Source organism: Astatotilapia calliptera, chromosome 11 (assembly GCF_964374335.1).
Source record: "Astatotilapia calliptera chromosome 11, fAstCal68.1, whole genome shotgun sequence".
Classification (NCBI taxonomy): Eukaryota; Metazoa; Chordata; class Actinopteri; order Cichliformes; family Cichlidae; genus Astatotilapia; species Astatotilapia calliptera.
This window is the reverse complement of record NC_137432.1, coordinates 24,987,737-25,005,567: the sequence shown is the minus strand read 5'-3', so window position 1 is coordinate 25,005,567 and position 17,831 is coordinate 24,987,737. Positions and strand designations below refer to the sequence as shown.

Sequence of the window (17,831 nt, the reverse complement as noted above, 5' to 3'; positions counted from 1 at the left end):
TTGCCATGTGAAAAAAAAACAGAAATGTGTTGCAGTTTGGGCAGCAGGCGACGCTCTTTCTTTTGTATCGATTCTACAATCGGGACTGGGTCCCGGTTTGCTATGCGCCTGCGCACAAAGTAATTCGACCCTCAAACCCGGATGTAACCAACGCCTAACCTGTGGGAAGAAAAACGGTGAGTAGAGTTACAAAAACTGCTTAAAACTACTATTTGTGGCTAATTAGAGTAGGCGACACATGCAGGAGAGGCCCTCTAACAATGTTCAGTCTAACAGAAATGAAACATTTGTTTCTAGATGTTTTAAATCTGCGGGGTGGTTAAAGTTTTCTACCGATCAGGGTTAATTCAGAGCGGACAAACATTTCTTTAATGAAGCTGTCATGATTGTTTGTCAGCTTTGGTAGTGTGATTACTTTCATTTTGATCGATTTAGATCCCGCTGTACATTGTAATTAAATAAGAAATCTACCAGTGACAGTATTTTCACGCTGCCTGTCCACTGTTCACAAATCTGATTTAATTTATTCAGTCAGACTCAGTCTTAAATGATTATTTTTTATATGTTGGCTAAAACATCTCATTTGCAGGTGTTAAACTTTCAGATAACAGATTAACAGATGGAGCTCTTATTTAGCGGAAGTGTTTGCAGTATCCGTTTCTAAATGTCATTTTGCTAATAGGCGGCATTTTCCTTTAACATCCTCGCTGTGCAGCTTATGCGGAAGTTATTCACTGTCATTAATTTTTCGCTTGCACATGTAATAACAAGCCAAATAGGAATACCTCCAAACGGTATGCACGCTGCTTGAACTCACACCTATCTATATACAGCCGTATCCTTCATGTTTTTGTTTCATTTAGACTAATTTTGCATTAATTTTTATTTCAAAGTAGTTTTTAACTTTGCAAAATCGTTTTCCATTTGTTTATTCTACTTATTTATTTGGGCTGTTTTGATTGTGCCAAACAATTTTCTCAGTTTTGGGGATAAATAGTTTATCTTGTCTCATCTGATCAGAGACTATTTGATGGAATAAATTTTTTTTGTATTTTTTTTTAGCATTGTTCATCATGCTGCAAATGTTTCTTTTTGTTTTTACAAGTAAGACTAGGGCCCAACTGATATAGGATTTTAAAGATCGACACTGATATTTGGCAATTTTAGAATCCAATATATCAACCAAATTTGACCAACATTTCTTATGTGTAGTTATTTAGTTTAGTTACATGCGTAGAGTTCTTATTAACATAATAGAAGTGCAATTTAAAAAAAGAGGGAAGTTGGAGAGGGCCCGATGGTGGACAAACTGTGCGTCAACACTGATAAAACCACTGAACAATGTTTTCGCTGTCTCTTCTTTACTGTTTTTTCTTTTATTGTGGAAGATGCAACAGGATGTGGAGTGTGGTAACAAAGCACTGACAGAAACAAGAAAGAAAACAATTGTAAAAGAGAAACAATCCATCCATATTTGTACACATGTTGTGTGGTTATGTGCATTATGTGGATAGGTGAAGCTCTATTCAGTCTCATTTATCAGCTGTTATAAATGCCAGTAATGACAGATGTGGACCAATAGATGAGTGGCGTATATCACTGATAAAGCTGTCATGCTCTAACTAATGCTCTCTCTGTATGCTTTTATGCCTAATAACTTAATTGGTTTGTTCTTCGAATAAAAGTCGTATTACTAGAGGTCTAAGTCACATAAAAACGCCTTGGTATAATTCATCAGCACCACAAAAGTTTAATTCATTTGTCTCAAACTGATTCGACTTTTACTGAATATTATATTTGTCATGAAGGGTGGATCGGGTTGCAGTCGTTTTAGGTGCTGCACATTAAAGTAGCAACAGAAATGTTTAGTAAATTTGACTTTTAAATAAGTGGGATGAATTTAATAGTTAACATGTACTGTAGGAAGGTGTGGCACCAAGAAATCTGAGCAGGCACTGTTTAAATATGCAAATAGTTTATTTGACCTAAAAAAAATAAGTTAATACTAAGTATTACCTTCACATGGGATTCAAACTTTGTTCCCTTTGATGTGAACGTTTTATGTTTAATCCATTGCAACACTACAGCTTAGTACCTGTGTGGACTTTTTCACCCTTTATGCTACTTTATATGACTCACCCCAGCCTGTCCAAATAGACCTATGATTGGATTTTCAAAAGCCTGAACACAAAGCCCAGCATCGGCGTAAGGGTCTAGTTCTGGCTCAGGCCATTTGAATTAAGATGCTGAAATTCTATAATGGATACTTTTTTGTCCACTAGTCCTAAAAAGACATACCCTGCCCCAACTGTAATGTTATCGCTTATCTTAGGACAAAATATGTTAGCAGTGTGAGCTTAATGGATCAAAACTATGAAAATGGCCATTGAAATGCTGCTGTTGCAATATGTAATGTGTAAGCATTTTACTATCAGAGTTACAGAGGTTGAGCTATTTAAAACTTTCAGTTTTTATTTGGTAAAGTAATACTTTAACACTTAATACATAACACTTAATACTTTATTTTCGAGTATTTGCATGTTTGATGTCTAAAATCCTGTGATGCTGCATACGAATAATTACTTCATATATAAAGTTATGTAATCTTTATATGCAGTCCATTCCCACATCTACACTATAAATCATTGCATGTTACAAGATTAGAGACAAATTCATGAATGATCAGACATGCCTTTCGTCTCAGAAAGGCATGTCAGGCGTTTGCTGGTTTCAGTTTTGCACCCCCACCCAAGGTGGAGGAAGGGTTTGTGATTGCTGCATTCTGCTTTTCTGTCAGACAGCAAGAGGGTGCAAATTCCACCAGGCCAAATTCCAGGAAAATATTGACAGAAAAACATAAAGGTTTAATCGTTTTCTTTAAAAATGCAAAGTAGGCCATTGGCCTCCGCTGAGGATGCAGTCTGTAAGTTTATAATTGTTTGACCTTTCATATTGTACTGACCAATAATTGATTAATCTTCAAAATAATGTGCAGATTATTCAGTAGTGAATATAAATATTAATTCCAGGCTTAGATGTGCTGGTTAGATACATCACATGTCTCTGTGAGTCTGTCACAGTTAGTGCTTGTGTGTTTGTTTCCATGTTGTTTCACTGCCTGTATGTGAACCCATGCATGATTCTAGAGACAGTACTAAGAGTGCTTGTGTATTACTTCCTCTCTAAGAGTCTAGCTAGCTGTCTGGTGTGCTGTTTCTGGCAAACATCTTGTCATGTTTCCTACTTTCTGTTTTTCTTTGTAGATGCAGACGATAAAATGTGTAGTAGTAGGAGATGGGGCTGTAGGAAAGACGTGCTTACTGATCTCCTATACAACCAACAAGTTCCCCTCAGAATATGTGCCTACGGTAGGAGGAGGAATTAAGAAAGACTGAGCCATATTGTTGTAAACATGCTCACCTATAAAATTTCTGTTTTCTTATATTATTCATGGTTATAATGCTGCACTACCATTAACTGCCCTTTTTTGCTTACTTCTTTTTTGTGTTTTCAAAGGTTTTTGACAATTATGCCGTGACAGTGATGATCGGCGGAGAGCCGTATACGCTCGGTCTTTTTGACACAGCTGGTAAGCTGGTCTTCGAAAGTCTCTCAGTTTCACTTTTTCTCTCTCATTTCTGTCAGTCTAAAACCTTTGGAAAAAAAATGTCCTTGTTCTGCTTCTCTTTTGATTGCTGCTCTCAGGTCAGGAAGATTATGACAGGCTGCGTCCTCTCAGTTACCCACAGACAGATGTGTTCCTTGTATGTTTCTCTGTTGTCTCACCCTCGTCGTATGAAAATGTCAAAGAGAAGGTCAGTTTTGAAATCTCTTTTCACTGTTTTGGGAACAGAGATGTTGACTATTTTTTGTTAAATGTGTTGGCAGACTTACACTGGTCACTTTGTTTTATTCATAATCTATAATCAGCCAATCATGTTGCAACTTAGTACCTTTAGGCATTTAGACATGGTCAAGATAACTGGCTGAAGTTGAAACTGAGCATCAGACTTGGGGGGGGGGGGGGGAAAGGTTAAGGATTTAAATGGCTTCAAACATGGTCTGAGCATTTCAGAAACTGACGATCTACTGAGATTTTCCACACACAACCATCTATAGAGTTTATAGAGAATGGACTGAAAAAGAGAAAATATTCAGTTGGCAGCAGTTCTCTGGGGGGAAATGCCGTGTTGATGCGAGAGGTCACAGGAGAATGACCACACTGACAGGAAGGCAACGGGAATGCAAATAACCTCTTGTTGCAACAAAGGTATACAGAAGAGCATCTCTGAATGCACAACATGTTGAACCTTGAAGCAGATAGGCTGCAGCAGCAGCAGCAGAAAACCACACCGGGTGCTACCCCTGTCAGCTAAGAACAGGAAACCGAGGTTACAGATTGCATCTGCTCACCAAAATTGGACAACAGAAGGTTGGAAAAACGTCGCCTGGTTGGACGAGTTTCAATTTCTGCAACAATATTCAGATGGTAGGGTCAGAATTTGGCATAAACAGCATGGAAACATGGATCCATCCTGCCTTGTATCAGTCGTTCAGGCTGTTGGTGTAACAGAGTGAGGCACATTTTGGGGCCTTTAGTACCAACTAACCAAGCATCGTTAAACACCACAGTCTCCATCCCTTTATATAAGCAGTGTCCCCATCTTCTGATGGCTGCTCCACCAGGATAACGTGCCGTGTCACAAAGCTGTAATCATCTCAAACTGGTTTCTTGAACACTAGAGTGAGTAGACTGTACTCAAATGGGCTCCACAGTCACTAGGTCTCAAATAGAGCACCTATGGGATGAGGTGGAATGGGAGATTCACATCATGGATGTGCAGCCATTAAAACTGCAGCAACTCTGTGATGCTGTTATATCAATATGAACTAAAATCTCTGAGGAATGTTTGATGCATGTGGAGTTGAGGCAGTTCCAAATGCAAAAGGGGGTCCAACCAGGTACTCGCAAGGGGAATCTGATAAAGTGGCCAGTAAGCGTATAGATCTAAAAATAATGATTATTTTTAAAGATCTCCTGTTCATTTTCTCTAGCTAGCCTAATGCTTATATTTAAATAATTTTGTATGTAATAGAGTGAAGAAAGTGCTGTAGTTTTCTAAATTTGACACCCGTTCAAGAGCCACTTGCTCAAAATAGTGAAGTTTTCACTGTGTTCTTATGATCATCCTGATGTGGAGGTGTGAGTCGCGATGTCCTTTCTGCTTGGACTGCTTGGAATTTTAATAATTGTTTTAATTGTCGTCCTTATTCTCAATAAATGTCACATGGAAGAAAAAGCCTCCTGCTTCCTCAGTTTCTCTACAATCTCACCGTTTTACATGCCAGACATTTTATTACACATTATTTTCTATGAAATGAAAAATATGAATCAGAAACTATTTGGATTAAAGGAAAAGCATACCAGCTTTTGATAGTCGCAAATTTCATTGGGTATCTAAGATAAACTTTGTCTTTTTGTCTGTATCCAGTGGGTCCCTGAGATTTCACACCACTGCCCAAGCACCCCTTTCCTGTTAGTGGGGACACAGGTAGACTTGCGGGAAGACAGCAACACGGTGGAGAAGCTGGCAAAGAACAAACAGCGCCCTTTATTACCCGAGAGCGGCGAGAAGCTGTCTCGTGAGCTCAAGGCTGTTAAGTACGTGGAGTGCTCTGCCCTCACACAGGTATGTAAAATCTCACTACACTTTTAAAACGTATTTAAAAAGTGACAGATTTGTTTGAAATAGAAAGTTATGCTTCCTTCTGTTATGCTTCCGTCATCTTTTCCTCTTCTTCTTCTTTAACCAGCGAGGACTTAAAAACGTGTTTGACGAGGCCATACTGGCAGCTTTGGAGCCCCCCGAGACCAAAACAAAGAAGAGGTGTGCTCTGCTATAGAACAGTGCTGACCGCGAGATGCAAAACGGTGCATATAGAAAAAATAGGTGGGATGATTGAAAACATCATAAAGATTAGTGGCCATTTTGACAAAAAAAAAAAATCCCAAAAAACAAAGGACAAAACCAAAGGGGAAGGGACGGTACCGTGGCATCGAAATGTATTTCGGTACACACGTACACTGATTGTGCCTTCAAAATAAAAGCTGAAACAGGCTGAGGATTCAAAGTATCAGATGTGCAGTGAATGCAGTTTAAGCACCAACGGTGTCCTTCTCTGAAACCTTTAGAAATCGCAGTGTTCTCTCTATAAATATTCAGGTGGGGCAGGCCCCCCCTTGCCTGTCACTGTTTTTTTTTTTTCCCCCCAAAGAAATGTTCATTTATAAACTTGACATTGGCCTCTTCCTGTGTTTTACTTACTGTGGCCTACTGGGTCCTTTAAACTTAGTATAGGGAAGTATAAAAGGGGAAATACTTCAGTTACATTTAACATTAGTACGTTTAAGGGGGCAACTTGATGTTAAGTGGTACTCTACTTGCTTTCTTTTCCGACCTTCCTCAGTTGAATAATGTCAAAAAACTAAACATTTGCTGTCACTCCAAACAAAAGCAGTTGTCTGTAACGGTTACTTTCTTCTAACTAGTGGTGACTTGCAGGGATGAAAAGTGTTTTCACCAAGTTCCCTTATCCAGGTTACTTATGAGTTTCTGTTTTCTTTTTTGTGTATATTGTAATTTCACAATGCTGTTTTGGGAAAATGTTAGTATTTTTTAATTATTTTTTTCCCATTTTGAAACTTGAGTTGTTGTTTTTCGTTTTGTTTTTTTAATTGCAAGACCTCCAACATTTGAGCGAATGATGAGAAGATTCAAGTTGTAATATTTTTAATGGCTCTTGAGAAGATGAACTTTTTCTAGTCAATTTCTGGGTGTTTGTAATCACAGGATATTTTTAATAAAATGGTTGAGCTCAAATGAAATGTAATCGTTGTTTTGTGTGTTTGAAGGCAAAAGACTGAATTCGAAAGTATTACAGAGTTTAAGGGCGTGATCACACAAGTCACACTTGCCTCTGCACTTGCACTGTGTTAATGATCTGGGCCTGAGTATGCTTCTCTCACATGCTCCCACTGTCACAAACACTTGCTCTACCAGAGCACAATGAGCTTCGTAATTTTATGCATTTTGTTGTTTATTTTTAGATCTTCTTAAAAGCTGCAGCATGATCAGTTGAGGAAGCGTAAGGTATCCAGTGAAGTGGGAAAAAAAATCCCTCCAAACCTACCTGGTCTTATTTGAAAAAACTGCCCCCTAAACCTAGTAACTGGTTGTGTCACCCTCGGCAGCTAGAATTGCAATCAAGCGTTTTTGATATATGGCAATCAGTCTTTCACATTGATGAGGAGGAATATTGTCCCAATCTTCACAGCAGAATTGTTTGAATTCAGCCACATTGGAGGATTTTCGAGTATGAACGGCCTGTTTCAGGTCGAAATGACAAAGCATCTTAAATGGATTTGGAGGACTTGAGCCATGCAGCCAATCCAGATAAGGATTAAAGGATTGTTAACATGACGCCAGGTAGGTGGTGATTTCTCTGACTGCAAAAAGAAGTTCAGTTGTTTACAAGTCAATAGGAAAACAGCGCCCTTGATCTATGACGTCAATAACCACTTTCCTGATGAGTTTATGAGCTCGGTCGCTGGTTTCAAGTCTTACAGAAAACAACATGATGCTTATTGTGTAAATTATGGCTCCTATTAGATTAAAAACATGATTAAGCTGCGCATGTTTTAGGGCGAGGCTTTGTGATTGAAAAGTTGCTTTAAGTGGGCAGGGTTTGAGAGTCACATGATGTAAGAGGACTCCACAAATCAATGAGTGAGATCTCTTTTTTTATATAAAGTCTACTAGCAATGACAGTCTGACAGTTACTGAGTTTCACTGTAGGTTTTAAATAATAAATCAATCAATGGTATAGTCATGCAAAACTAAACATGTACAGGGACCTGCAACTACAACTTCTGTTCCAAACAGTCTCACAGGGTACCATTCAATAAAGAAGCACTTTGGTATTTTTTTTTTAATAAACTACTCTATTTATTAGAAACTCAAAAAGACCTAAACGCACTCATTGTGCAGGAAACAGAACAGTTTCATACAAGGACGAGGGACAAAAACACAAGACATGGAAGTAAGTGCAGCAAAGACTCTGATATACAAATAAATAAACCAGAATCAAAAAGAAGACATAAATACAGTACAAGTCCAAAGACGTGCTAGCCTATAACAGAATACAAGATAAAAGAAATCTTCAGTGTTTGAGAGTTAGTTTGGGTTAAGCTCTGCTTTAAAAGCTTTGTCAGTTCAGCGTGTGATTAACTGCTGTGTTTGTGTGTGTTCATGGCTACACCTGTATGCATGTCTGTGCCTGTCAGTTTGTCTGTCTTAATATTTTGAGCAGTTTAAAAGCTGAGCAGACTTTTTTTTTTTTGTACTTCCCGATGGAGCTTTGTCTTTACATTAGTTCTAATTTTGCAGTTTTTACAAGAAAACAATCAAACCAAACTGCAGTTTCACTTCTCTAAGGGAAAACGTGGACAAAGAAAGGCTGCTTTGGACAATAATTACGATAATTTGGTGTCAAAGTTAACCCGCGCTGTGTCCAGCGGTGTCTGTCTGGTGGTTGGTTAGGATCTGGGCTCATTTGGTCAGGCCTTGTTAGGACTTCTTACACTCTACAGGTATGAATGGTGACCGTATTCTTGCACTGCTGGCAACGCACCGAGCAGCACCAGGAAAACTTGCAGGAGCAGCGCTGCACCACCTCAGCCCGGCCTGCTTTGTAGCCTGGCCCGCAACACACCAGCTCGCAACCATCTGGTGCCAGCCGAGACGTTCCTGGGGGGAGGGGGGTTGGTTTAAAACATTGCAACATCACTTTCTAAATTGATATGAGTGGTAAGTTGGATTATGTGAATTATTTTCCTGTGACGTGGTCCTGGTGATCTTACCGTTACATCTTCTACCTGCAGTCCCAGGAATACCATTTTCAGGGTCGAGACGGCAGAAATCTGGGGAGGGTGCAAGATACACAAGATCTCTGGCAGCAGGGGGTTTGACCTGTGAGTCTCGGGGGAGCAAGGCTGTCCTGGAGCCTATACGTGTCAGGCGGACCTGGGAGGATTGTGACATTAAAACACAGTAATGTATACTGTAATAATACTGACTACTAAACACGGTCAACGTTTTTAAAATATGTGGTCAGCTTATGCAGAAGTGATCCAAAAGCTCACAGCTTATTTTAGACTGTTTTCCTTCTCTTGGCTACTTCTGATGTCAAAGATAATATCCTTAACCCTTTAAAGCCTGAACCATGAAATAATTGCCAGGAAATTCAATTTTTCTGAAAATGGAGTGCTTATTGAACATTCTGACAATTTTTAAAAAATTAATCATATTTGATACATTGGCATTGGTTTTTTTTGCAATTTACTACATAAAAATGTATTGGGCCCGAATTATTTAGTTTCCGTGGGGACAAAAATCACACTGATGATCGATAGATCTCTAAAACTCAAGAATTTGAGGCACTTGGTGTTACAAGGTTAATATGGTAATCCCGAGCACACAGCTCTGGCTTTCAGGAAAGTAGCCCCAAAACTTGATGTTTAAACCTTCTGTTTGCAAGGAGCAGCCAATCAGAAAAAAACTGATTTAAGAGGAGGGAAGTTAAATTGCTTTTAACCCCCATATTTCATGAGATGATGAGCTGAGGGCTTGCAACAATCAACAAGATAAATAAAGATTTATTTTGAGATGTGAATCATATAAAACTACTGTAGCAAGGTCCAAAAATACAAACATGGAGCTGAAAAAGCATAACATGTTCATTTCGAGATGTTTCAGCGGAAATTGTAGTTTTTTTCTGATAAATAATTTACTTCAGCTGTTGTGACGTCTGCTCACCCCATTAAGCTAGGGAAGATAAAACAAGCAGAAGGTATCATCTGTTACCTCTGTGGCTCCATCAAAACGTTCCTTGAGCACAACGCCCACACGCCTGAATGGGGGCATGACCTTCCAGCAGGTCCTCAGCTCACAGGACCCAGACACACCGTGACATTTACACTCAACCTGCATGTTATGAAGGATGGCCTGAGGAGGAGATAATTATAAAGGACAAAAAAATTCTGTAAATTGACACAGGGATTTGGAAATCTGTAAGGACATTGGTGATGTTGCTAACCTTTCGACCCGCCTCGTTGTTGTGGAGGTTCATGAGCGGCCGGCCTGCTGACAGCCCCTTGGCTCGCTCTGGTTCATCCACAAATGTCTGAGAGAAAGCCACACCATAGGACAGGTTGTCACTGCACCCTGACCACTGGAAACCTGTGGTGGAACGAGGCTTAGATTAAGATGATCTGTGTTACTGCGATTTTGTAAGGTCAAAGAAGGTTAGATGTTAAATGGAAAATCCCTTCTGGTTCATGTGAGGCAGGGGGCAGCTGCTACAGTCTCACAGCACAGGTGTGTTACATGTGACAGCAGATGGGAAACTACCAGCTGACATTACTGCTGCATACTTTAGACCCACAATCAGCACTGTAGCAGCCTTTCTATGCTCTGTGTGAGTCAGAGTCGATTTACTCACTATATTTTCATGGAATAGAGTTAAAGCTCACCCTCCGGGCTGACCCCCCTGACCTTCCTGTCACAGCCACACCTCTCCAGCTCCCCACGGGTGCAGGCTCGGGTCACCGCAACCGCCACAGCTGCTGAGGACAGAGCGTGCACAAAGGCTGCCTCACGAGTGCCTGAAACCACAGCAGAGACATGACACAACTTTATTTTTAGAGAATATTTATAAATGTTGCTCAGTGAATCGAGGTTTCTTCAGAAAATTCACTAACTTCATGCCAGTAATGGGTCTACCTTGGTTCATCACTCTGCCAAATACATTGATCCCACGTGGGGTGATGGAACAATTCCAGCGGCGATTCCTGAACTGGTGCTGGCACTGAATTGGACAGCGAGTTACACACCAGGTATGTAAAAGTTTCCATCTCTGCCACACATAATGGTGATTGTTATTTAAATCACTCAGAAGTTATGCTTCATACCTCTTCTATGACCATCTCTGCTGCCTTGCGTACAGACTCCATGACCTCCCCCCGTGCTCTGCACACCCCCACCTGGCCTGGGGTCAGCCCCCTCAGCCGTGCACATGGGGCAGCACCAGACACAGGCCGGGAACGGGGCAGCCTCGCCAGGGAGCTGGGACATAAAAGTGGAAGGTGGAGGAGTGATTCACAGCAAGTACGTGGGGGAAGATGCATATTTAAGTACAAGGCTGGGGCCTTTAAAAGAGTGACAGAAAGATGAAAAGGTAACAAATAGAGAGGATGAAAACAAGGAGACAAACAGGCAAAGAAGACACGGAGGGCACAGTGAAGGCAGGGAGAGAGAGAAAAGAGAAAAGGTCACCAGGAGCGAGACAAAGAAAAGAGGGGAGCGACTGAAAGAGATTTAGTGACATGTCACCACCTTTTAAAAGTTATAGCATGACAAACAAACTCCCTCTTTCTCATCCTCCTTCACACACTAGACTTACAGCCAATTGGTTGCCATGGTGGGGTGGGTTGCCCATAGCAACAGGAGGAGGAGTGGTGCCGTGAGATTGACAGTGGAGACAGTTGGCATCAGACTGTCTGTCTGTCTGTCCGTCTCCGTGCGTCAGGCTGGGTCTTTGGGTCCACAGCTGAAGTGATCGCTCCGTCCGTCTGTGTGTTTGTTGCTGTTTAAGTTTAAATTCCAGAGTCTGGGGATGATCCCCACATATCTGTTGAAATCACAAGTTAGCAGGTTAACGATGAATGCAGAGATGCTCTGCATGGTATTTTGGTCAAGTAAACAATAAATTCCTTATTAGTTTTCTAATGATAAGGTTTATGCAAGTTACTGGTGTTCGAAGTTAAGTCTGTATATGCAGTTTATCATTTTGTAGCAAATAAAACCACAAAATTACTGCGTTATACTCGTGAAATTTCCTTCAGGTTGCAAGAGTTTTAAAATTGATTCTTACCAGTTGATATTTTTGTGATAGCCAGTTATTCTTCTTTTTGTTACTGAGTGGACAGAATTTCAAAATGAATCACAATTTTATTCACCAAAGCTGCTCTTCAGCTTCTCTCTATTGTTGCCAAAAAAAGCATACTTACATGACTGTTTCACAAACTCATCCTTGATGCACAAAAAGACGTCCATATGTCCGATTTCAGTCCCAGATTAACTGAATTCACCCCCAAAAACAAAAACCTAAAATCCAGAAACACTAATAAAAGTCACTTTTTTATTAGTCAGGAAAACAGTAGCACGGTGTCATCTTATGGTTAGTTCTTTCCCGGGAAAACAAATGTGTCCATTGCGAGTTGAAAAAGCAAGAATGAGTGAGGGCAGTGAGCTGGGAGTGATGGGTTATAAAGGAGGTAGAGAGTGAGGCTGGGAGAGAGAGGACATCCAGGGTGTGGAGTGATGCTGAGGGAGGAGGAGGAGGGTTTGGAAAAGGGTCATTGTTTTACTACGCAAGCATTACAAGCGTAAGTATGCCCTCTATTGTGTTAATCTGGCATGAAAACTAAAGTCTGAGCCTGGGCTGGTACCTGGACTGAAATCACAAATGTGGTTGTGTGCATACATGCCTGAACACATGTATGAACATATATATATGATTTATATCAGAGAAACTTATGAGAACTCCAACTCCAACCTGTTTGTTTCAATAAACTTTTCTGCAAAATCCTCTTGTCAGTGACTGAAACGCAGCACTTCCAGTTCCACATATATGTACACGCATGTGAGAAAGTGTCTTACCTAATGTGTAATTTTCCCAAACTTTGTTGCTCATTTTACGAGTCCAGCTCTCCCCCCCTACTTTTCCTCTATGTCCCCCACATTTGCCCTCTCGTTCTCCTTCTCTCTCACTCCCTATATTGTCTTAGAAGAAGAGGTGACATTTAGACAAGGGGAAGAAAACAGACTGCCGACAAATATTGGAACTAAGGCAAATAAATCACAAGAAGGGAGGGCACGAGGACAGAGCGGATCAGTGTCACACGGGGGATTGGGAAAAGCAATAAAGAATAATAAACCAGGTTGGTGGTATATGAACTGAAGACCAAATTCTCAATCAAATTATCCACGTGAACATAGATTTTCTGGAGAATTTGAAATACCCTAAAAAATTTTTATTGATTACTGCATGTTGGCTGTTTAGCACAGAAAAACAAGCGCATGAAATAAACTGTACAGCATTTTTTTTAAAGAATATTTATCGCTGCATATATTTTCATTTTTTATTTTGTAGTATTCCCTCCCTTTCTCTCCTTCAAACCAGTCATAGCAATACTGGAAGAAATCCAGATGTACCTTCAGTGTTTTAAAAATTTGTGTTTCCTTTAGATTTAAGCTACTTTTGGGACCTATTCCAGTCTTATAACACACTGAAACAACCAGAAGAAGCATGTAAATTATGACTATTTCATTCCCCATATTTATGGTTTTTACTGAATAATGTAAGGTCTTTAAGGCCTACTAAGTCAAACTATAAAAGATATAAGAAAATAAAGTTTTATTGATCTATATTTTTTCCTCAGTTGCCCGCTTCCCTCGGGAAAAGAAAAATCAGGTTGTCACAAGATCAGTAAAATGTCAGTAAATGTGCTGTTTCAGCTTTCTTGAGCATCAGAACTCGTAAATTAATATAGCTCATAAATGTATTAAACGATCAGTATATGATTATGATATGAATAAAACATGACCTTTAAATGCAGCTTAATTGCACATAATCACACAAATTCCACTTCAACCAGAATCCTAAACCAGAAATCTGGTTCTGTTGTTCTGCTAATCTAGGCTAGTTAGCATAGAAAGTAGTTTTGTATTACAGTTTCCTCTGTTATGATGAGATTCAGCTGATGTCCAACAAAGTAAGTGAGAAGCATCAACGTGACTTTTAAAGGTAAATTAGCTACACGGTGAAACTTGCAGCTACGTCACCAGCTAACTATAACCAGATGGTGGTAAATGCAGTTTTTTAAAATTCAGAGTTTAAATGTTTAATTTAGGTCCTGATTTCCACATATTCTGACATCACTGATGTCTGATGGTAATTTTTCTTGATTTTAAAGTTGAAATTTAACTTCAAAGACTATAAATTAACATATGTGCCGCAGTCTTGTGACACTTAATGAAACCCCATTTGCTCATCTTAGAGGCTCATGTGTTGAATCAGTCAGTGCGTCACTGAAGCCAAACATTTGCAGACTCAAATGTTGGGAGTCCTCGTCTAAGATTTGGTGGCCCATCTACCTGACACCCAGAGTAAATGGTCACCCATCTCTCTTGCACACTTTCCTCTGTGTGTATCAGCAAAGACAGGTCTCTTCGAGGCTCCCTTCCCTCCTTTTTTAGTCTTCCACATGTCGTATTACTCCTTTGTGTCCCCTGTTTCTCCAAGTGACGTCTTCTGCTGTCTCCCACAGCAACACCATGGAGATGAGCTGGCCACTGTCATGTCCGGCGCCTCTGTTATGCTCGTCCCTTCACCCCTCTCTCGTAAATAACCTGCCCTCTTTTTTTTATCTTTATCTTTCCCCCATTTTGTGGACATTTTATCATTCCGAAATGGTCCCACACTGATTGACTGTAGCCAGGTTGCAAAGCCTAAAGAGATGCTTGTTAAAGCTTCAGCATGACATATATGTGGAGATGAGTTGCTTTCCCTCTGTTAAAGTGGGAGACAGCAGCAGACTTTGAGAGACAACTCTTAACTGATCTCACTTTGTCCACTGATTCTTACCATTGGGATGGATGATTGGCCTCATTCGGACAGGGCTGCCTCAGGGTGAGTCTAGACTTCACGAACATGCCCCCCCCCATACCCCTCCCCTCATACCCCTCCCAAGGTCATTAAGAGACAGAAATGTAACCCATCACCTTTTTCTCACTCCTTGATCTGCTTTGTTACTTCCCTGCAGTTGAGGGCTACCTGCCTCAGCAGTCTGAATGCAGATATCAGGCAGGAACATGACTGTTGTGCATGAGCAGGCTCACATTGCTCAGGCATCTCTGCCAACAAAGAGCACTGCACGCACTGCTGTGTATGAATGTGTGTGGAGCGTGTGCATGAATATTATGGGATGGCGGGCGGTGGTGTTGTCAGGCAGGGAAGAGGGGGTGGCAGAGTGGGCGGCGAGCTGTGTGCACATGGGGGGAGGGGGCAGAGGGAATGGACGACCCATGGATGTTATGGAAATATGGCGGTGAGTGTACGTGTGTGTGCGCGCGTGTGTTTGTGGTGGTGGGGGGGGGGGGGGGGTGTAGCAGCCTGCTTTAGGTGGAAGGACAGCTGTGCATATAGGATAGAGGGAGCAAGATGAAGCGTTGAAGATGACGGAGTTGCACTTGAGTGCATGTGCACCCGCACATGCATGTGTAAGGGGCATTCAAGCAAAAGTAACGGACAATGACCAGACGTAGGCCTTTGTTGCTATGCGATCTGCATGTCCTGTACAGTGGGGAATACTGCAAAGTGGCCTCTGGAGTGTAGAGAAAGGCCTCACATCTTTGCAGCTCCTGCCCATTGAGATCTGAATCTGATACCATAGGAATCTTTCTTTTATGAATCAAAGCAACATAGGTATCAATAATCAAGACCCACAAATAAAAAGCAGAATAAAATATTAATCACATGCCTATTTAGCAGTGAAAAAAATAATAGTGTTAATGTAAACTATGTAATTTTTTTCCCCCAATGAAATGAAACACATAGATCTCTGTGAAAAGTAAAGAAATACAGTAAGTTAATGGGCAGGAAATCCAATTAAAATGCAACGCATAATTACAGTTTAGTTATCCATGGCTGACAGTCTAAATAGTAACATGTCTTACGCCATAATGAGCAGAGCAGCAGCCTGCAAAGTGAGCTAGTCATAACAAGCCAAATGCTGCCAAAATTGACATAAAATGTCTGTCAGATATCAAACACACTGAGGTGAACGTTGCACAAAACACCTGACTGAATGCTAAACTGCTGCAGCTAGTAGGCAAAGTATGTGTGTGTGTGCAAGCATATGTCTGTGTGTGACAGAGGAATATGATGCTTAAACTGTACGCAAATCTGATTCAGTGTGATTACAAAGTGCTCTTCAGAGTAGTAGAAATGAGCATTTCTCATGGTGAATGAGTAAATCTTTGGAGCCTGATTAGACGCCATGTGGCCTTCGATTGCTCCTTCTAAACTCGTTTATGAGTTCAAACTTTTGAAATTGGACTTAACATTAAAGGGATTTTACTTTGGGAAGCCACTCAGAAATGAAGAGACCCCACTGAGCAGCTAAAAGCATCCATTTTCATTTATTTCTTTTTTAAAATAATAAGTTTTAGAAATCAATCAGTGAAGCCACAACAGGGAGCTGAATTTAGCAGAGGAGTGTGCTGCTGAAGCAGACACATTTTAGTTAACTTATTTGGTACTTTTGCTTTTGTATTACATATTATCTTTGGTACCTGCAGCTTACATATATATAAAATCTATCATGATTATTGCTGCGATGGTTTTGGATGTGCTGAAGCTCTGGTTGTATTTACTCCAGACAGAACCTGAAGGCAGCAGCAGTGTGCATGTTTTTTATGAATCAATTTTAAGATAAGATAAGATAAGATAAGATAGGTCTTTATTAATCCCACAACGAGGAAATTTTTGCGTCATTTTAGCACTTCCTTTCGACTGACACTTTACTACGCAAGATACAAGATATGTGTGTACTTGCAAATCTGTTGGCTCTTGAAAGTAGATGACCAGATGGGAGACAGATGTGTTGCAGTCGAGTTGTAATGAACCCACTAATAACAGTCTAATTTAGGAACTCTACGTATGATAATGGCCATCATTTGTGTACATAATCAAAACTGAATCACTGTGATTGAAATGCTGAGTGTGGCTCTCTTGTAGTGTATCAATAAATCTGTACTCGATCAAACTCACATGTGGCTCATCCTGAGCTCTTATTTGCACATTCAGGTAATTTTACTTCAGAATTACTGAACCAAGCAAACCCAGCTGGGAGAAGGTTTTAGTCAGGCCTGATTTCATTTTTCGATCCATCTGTTTTCTTCTTCTTACCCAATTCAGGGCTGTGGGATGAGGGTTGGGGTACACCAGATGGGTCAGTCTATCACAAGGCCAACACAAAGACAGAAAGAAAGAGAAGCACTGGAAACAATTTAGTCAACATGCATATTTTGTGGACTGTGGGACAGAGGAAACCCGCACAGGCCAGACAGGAAGAACATGCATGCGCCGCACAGAAGGCCCCAGCCAATCAATGGATTCAAGCTCAGGACCCAGGACAGTAATATCCATTGCATCACTGTGCACCCCTGATTTTACTTCTCTTTTAAGTTATTGTTTTTTTGTGGTGGAAATGTGCTGTTAATTTTTTATTTGTTTCAACACCCAGGCCCTTTTCTAATAATTCAAGTCAATCCAGTTTTATTTATATACTGCCAAATCACTAAAACGGTTGTGGCAAGGTGCTTTATATTACAAGGTAAAGATGCTACAATAATACAGAGAAATTGGAGAAAAACCCAACAATCATATGACCCCAATGAGCAAGCGCTTTGGCAGCAGTGGGAAGGAAAAACTCCCTTTTAACAGGAAGAAACCTCTAGCAGGACCAGGTTCAGGGACCTGCCACGACCGGAAGAGAGCCAGAGATGAGTAATAACTAAAAATTAAATGCAGTGAGATGTATAAACACAGATATAAAGAACCAAAAATGTGAGTGTAAAAAGTGACTGAAGAAGAAACATTCAGTGCATCATGGGAATCAGGGTCACCTGATCCAACCCTAACTATAC

At 40.5% G+C, this 17,831-nt stretch overlaps 2 protein-coding genes across 3 annotated transcripts; one reads left to right on the top strand and one right to left on the bottom strand.

Annotated features, from left to right (window-relative positions):
• The first annotated feature begins 35 nt into the window (after positions 1–35).
• Positions 36–6,886, top strand: cdc42l (cell division cycle 42, like). Of its 2 annotated transcripts, none has more exons than XM_026183594.2 (6): positions 36–176; positions 3,264–3,368; positions 3,517–3,589; positions 3,706–3,815; positions 5,493–5,690; positions 5,815–6,886. In XM_026183594.2, exons 2-6 carry the CDS (start codon positions 3,264–3,266, stop codon positions 5,902–5,904), a joined length of 576 nt encoding a protein of 191 aa, XP_026039379.1. In that variant the 5' UTR covers positions 36–176; the 3' UTR covers positions 5,905–6,886. The 2 variants fall into 2 exon arrangements, with proteins under 2 accessions (XP_026039379.1, XP_080164514.1); XM_080308388.1 differs by lacking the exon at positions 36–176 and adding an exon at positions 2,877–2,923.
• A 1,095-nt stretch (positions 6,887–7,981) lies between these two features.
• Positions 7,982–12,357, bottom strand: wnt4b (wingless-type MMTV integration site family, member 4b). Its single transcript, XM_080308386.1, has 9 exons — positions 12,128–12,357; positions 11,521–11,748; positions 11,030–11,183; positions 10,842–10,926; positions 10,592–10,723; positions 10,156–10,298; positions 9,924–10,064; positions 8,921–9,083; positions 7,982–8,807 (listed from the first exon to the last, which is right to left on the bottom strand). The coding sequence occupies exons 2-9, from the start codon at positions 11,607–11,609 to the stop codon at positions 8,638–8,640; spliced, it is 1,077 nt and encodes a 358-aa protein (XP_080164512.1). The 5' UTR covers positions 11,610–11,748; positions 12,128–12,357; the 3' UTR covers positions 7,982–8,637.
• Between the last annotated feature and the right edge of the window lie 5,474 nt (positions 12,358–17,831).

Excerpts from the sequence above, each read along its gene's own strand:
- cdc42l (XM_080308388.1), top strand. Across the intron at positions 3,369-3,516 it reads CCTCAGAATATGTGCCTACG|GTTTTTGACAATTATGCCGT; the intron begins GTAGGAGGAGGA and ends GTGTTTTCAAAG. Across the intron at positions 5,691-5,814 it reads AGTGCTCTGCCCTCACACAG|CGAGGACTTAAAAACGTGTT; the intron begins GTATGTAAAATC and ends TTCTTTAACCAG.
- wnt4b (XM_080308386.1), bottom strand. The coding sequence starts at position 11,609 with ATGCCAACTGTCTCCACTGTCAATCTCACGGCACCACTCCTCCTCCTG. Across the intron at positions 11,184-11,520 it reads ACCATGGCAACCAATTGGCT|CTCCCTGGCGAGGCTGCCCC; the intron begins GTAAGTCTAGTG and ends TTTATGTCCCAG. Across the intron at positions 10,299-10,591 it reads CAGGGGGGTCAGCCCGGAGG|GTTTCCAGTGGTCAGGGTGC; the intron begins GTGAGCTTTAAC and ends GTTCCACCACAG.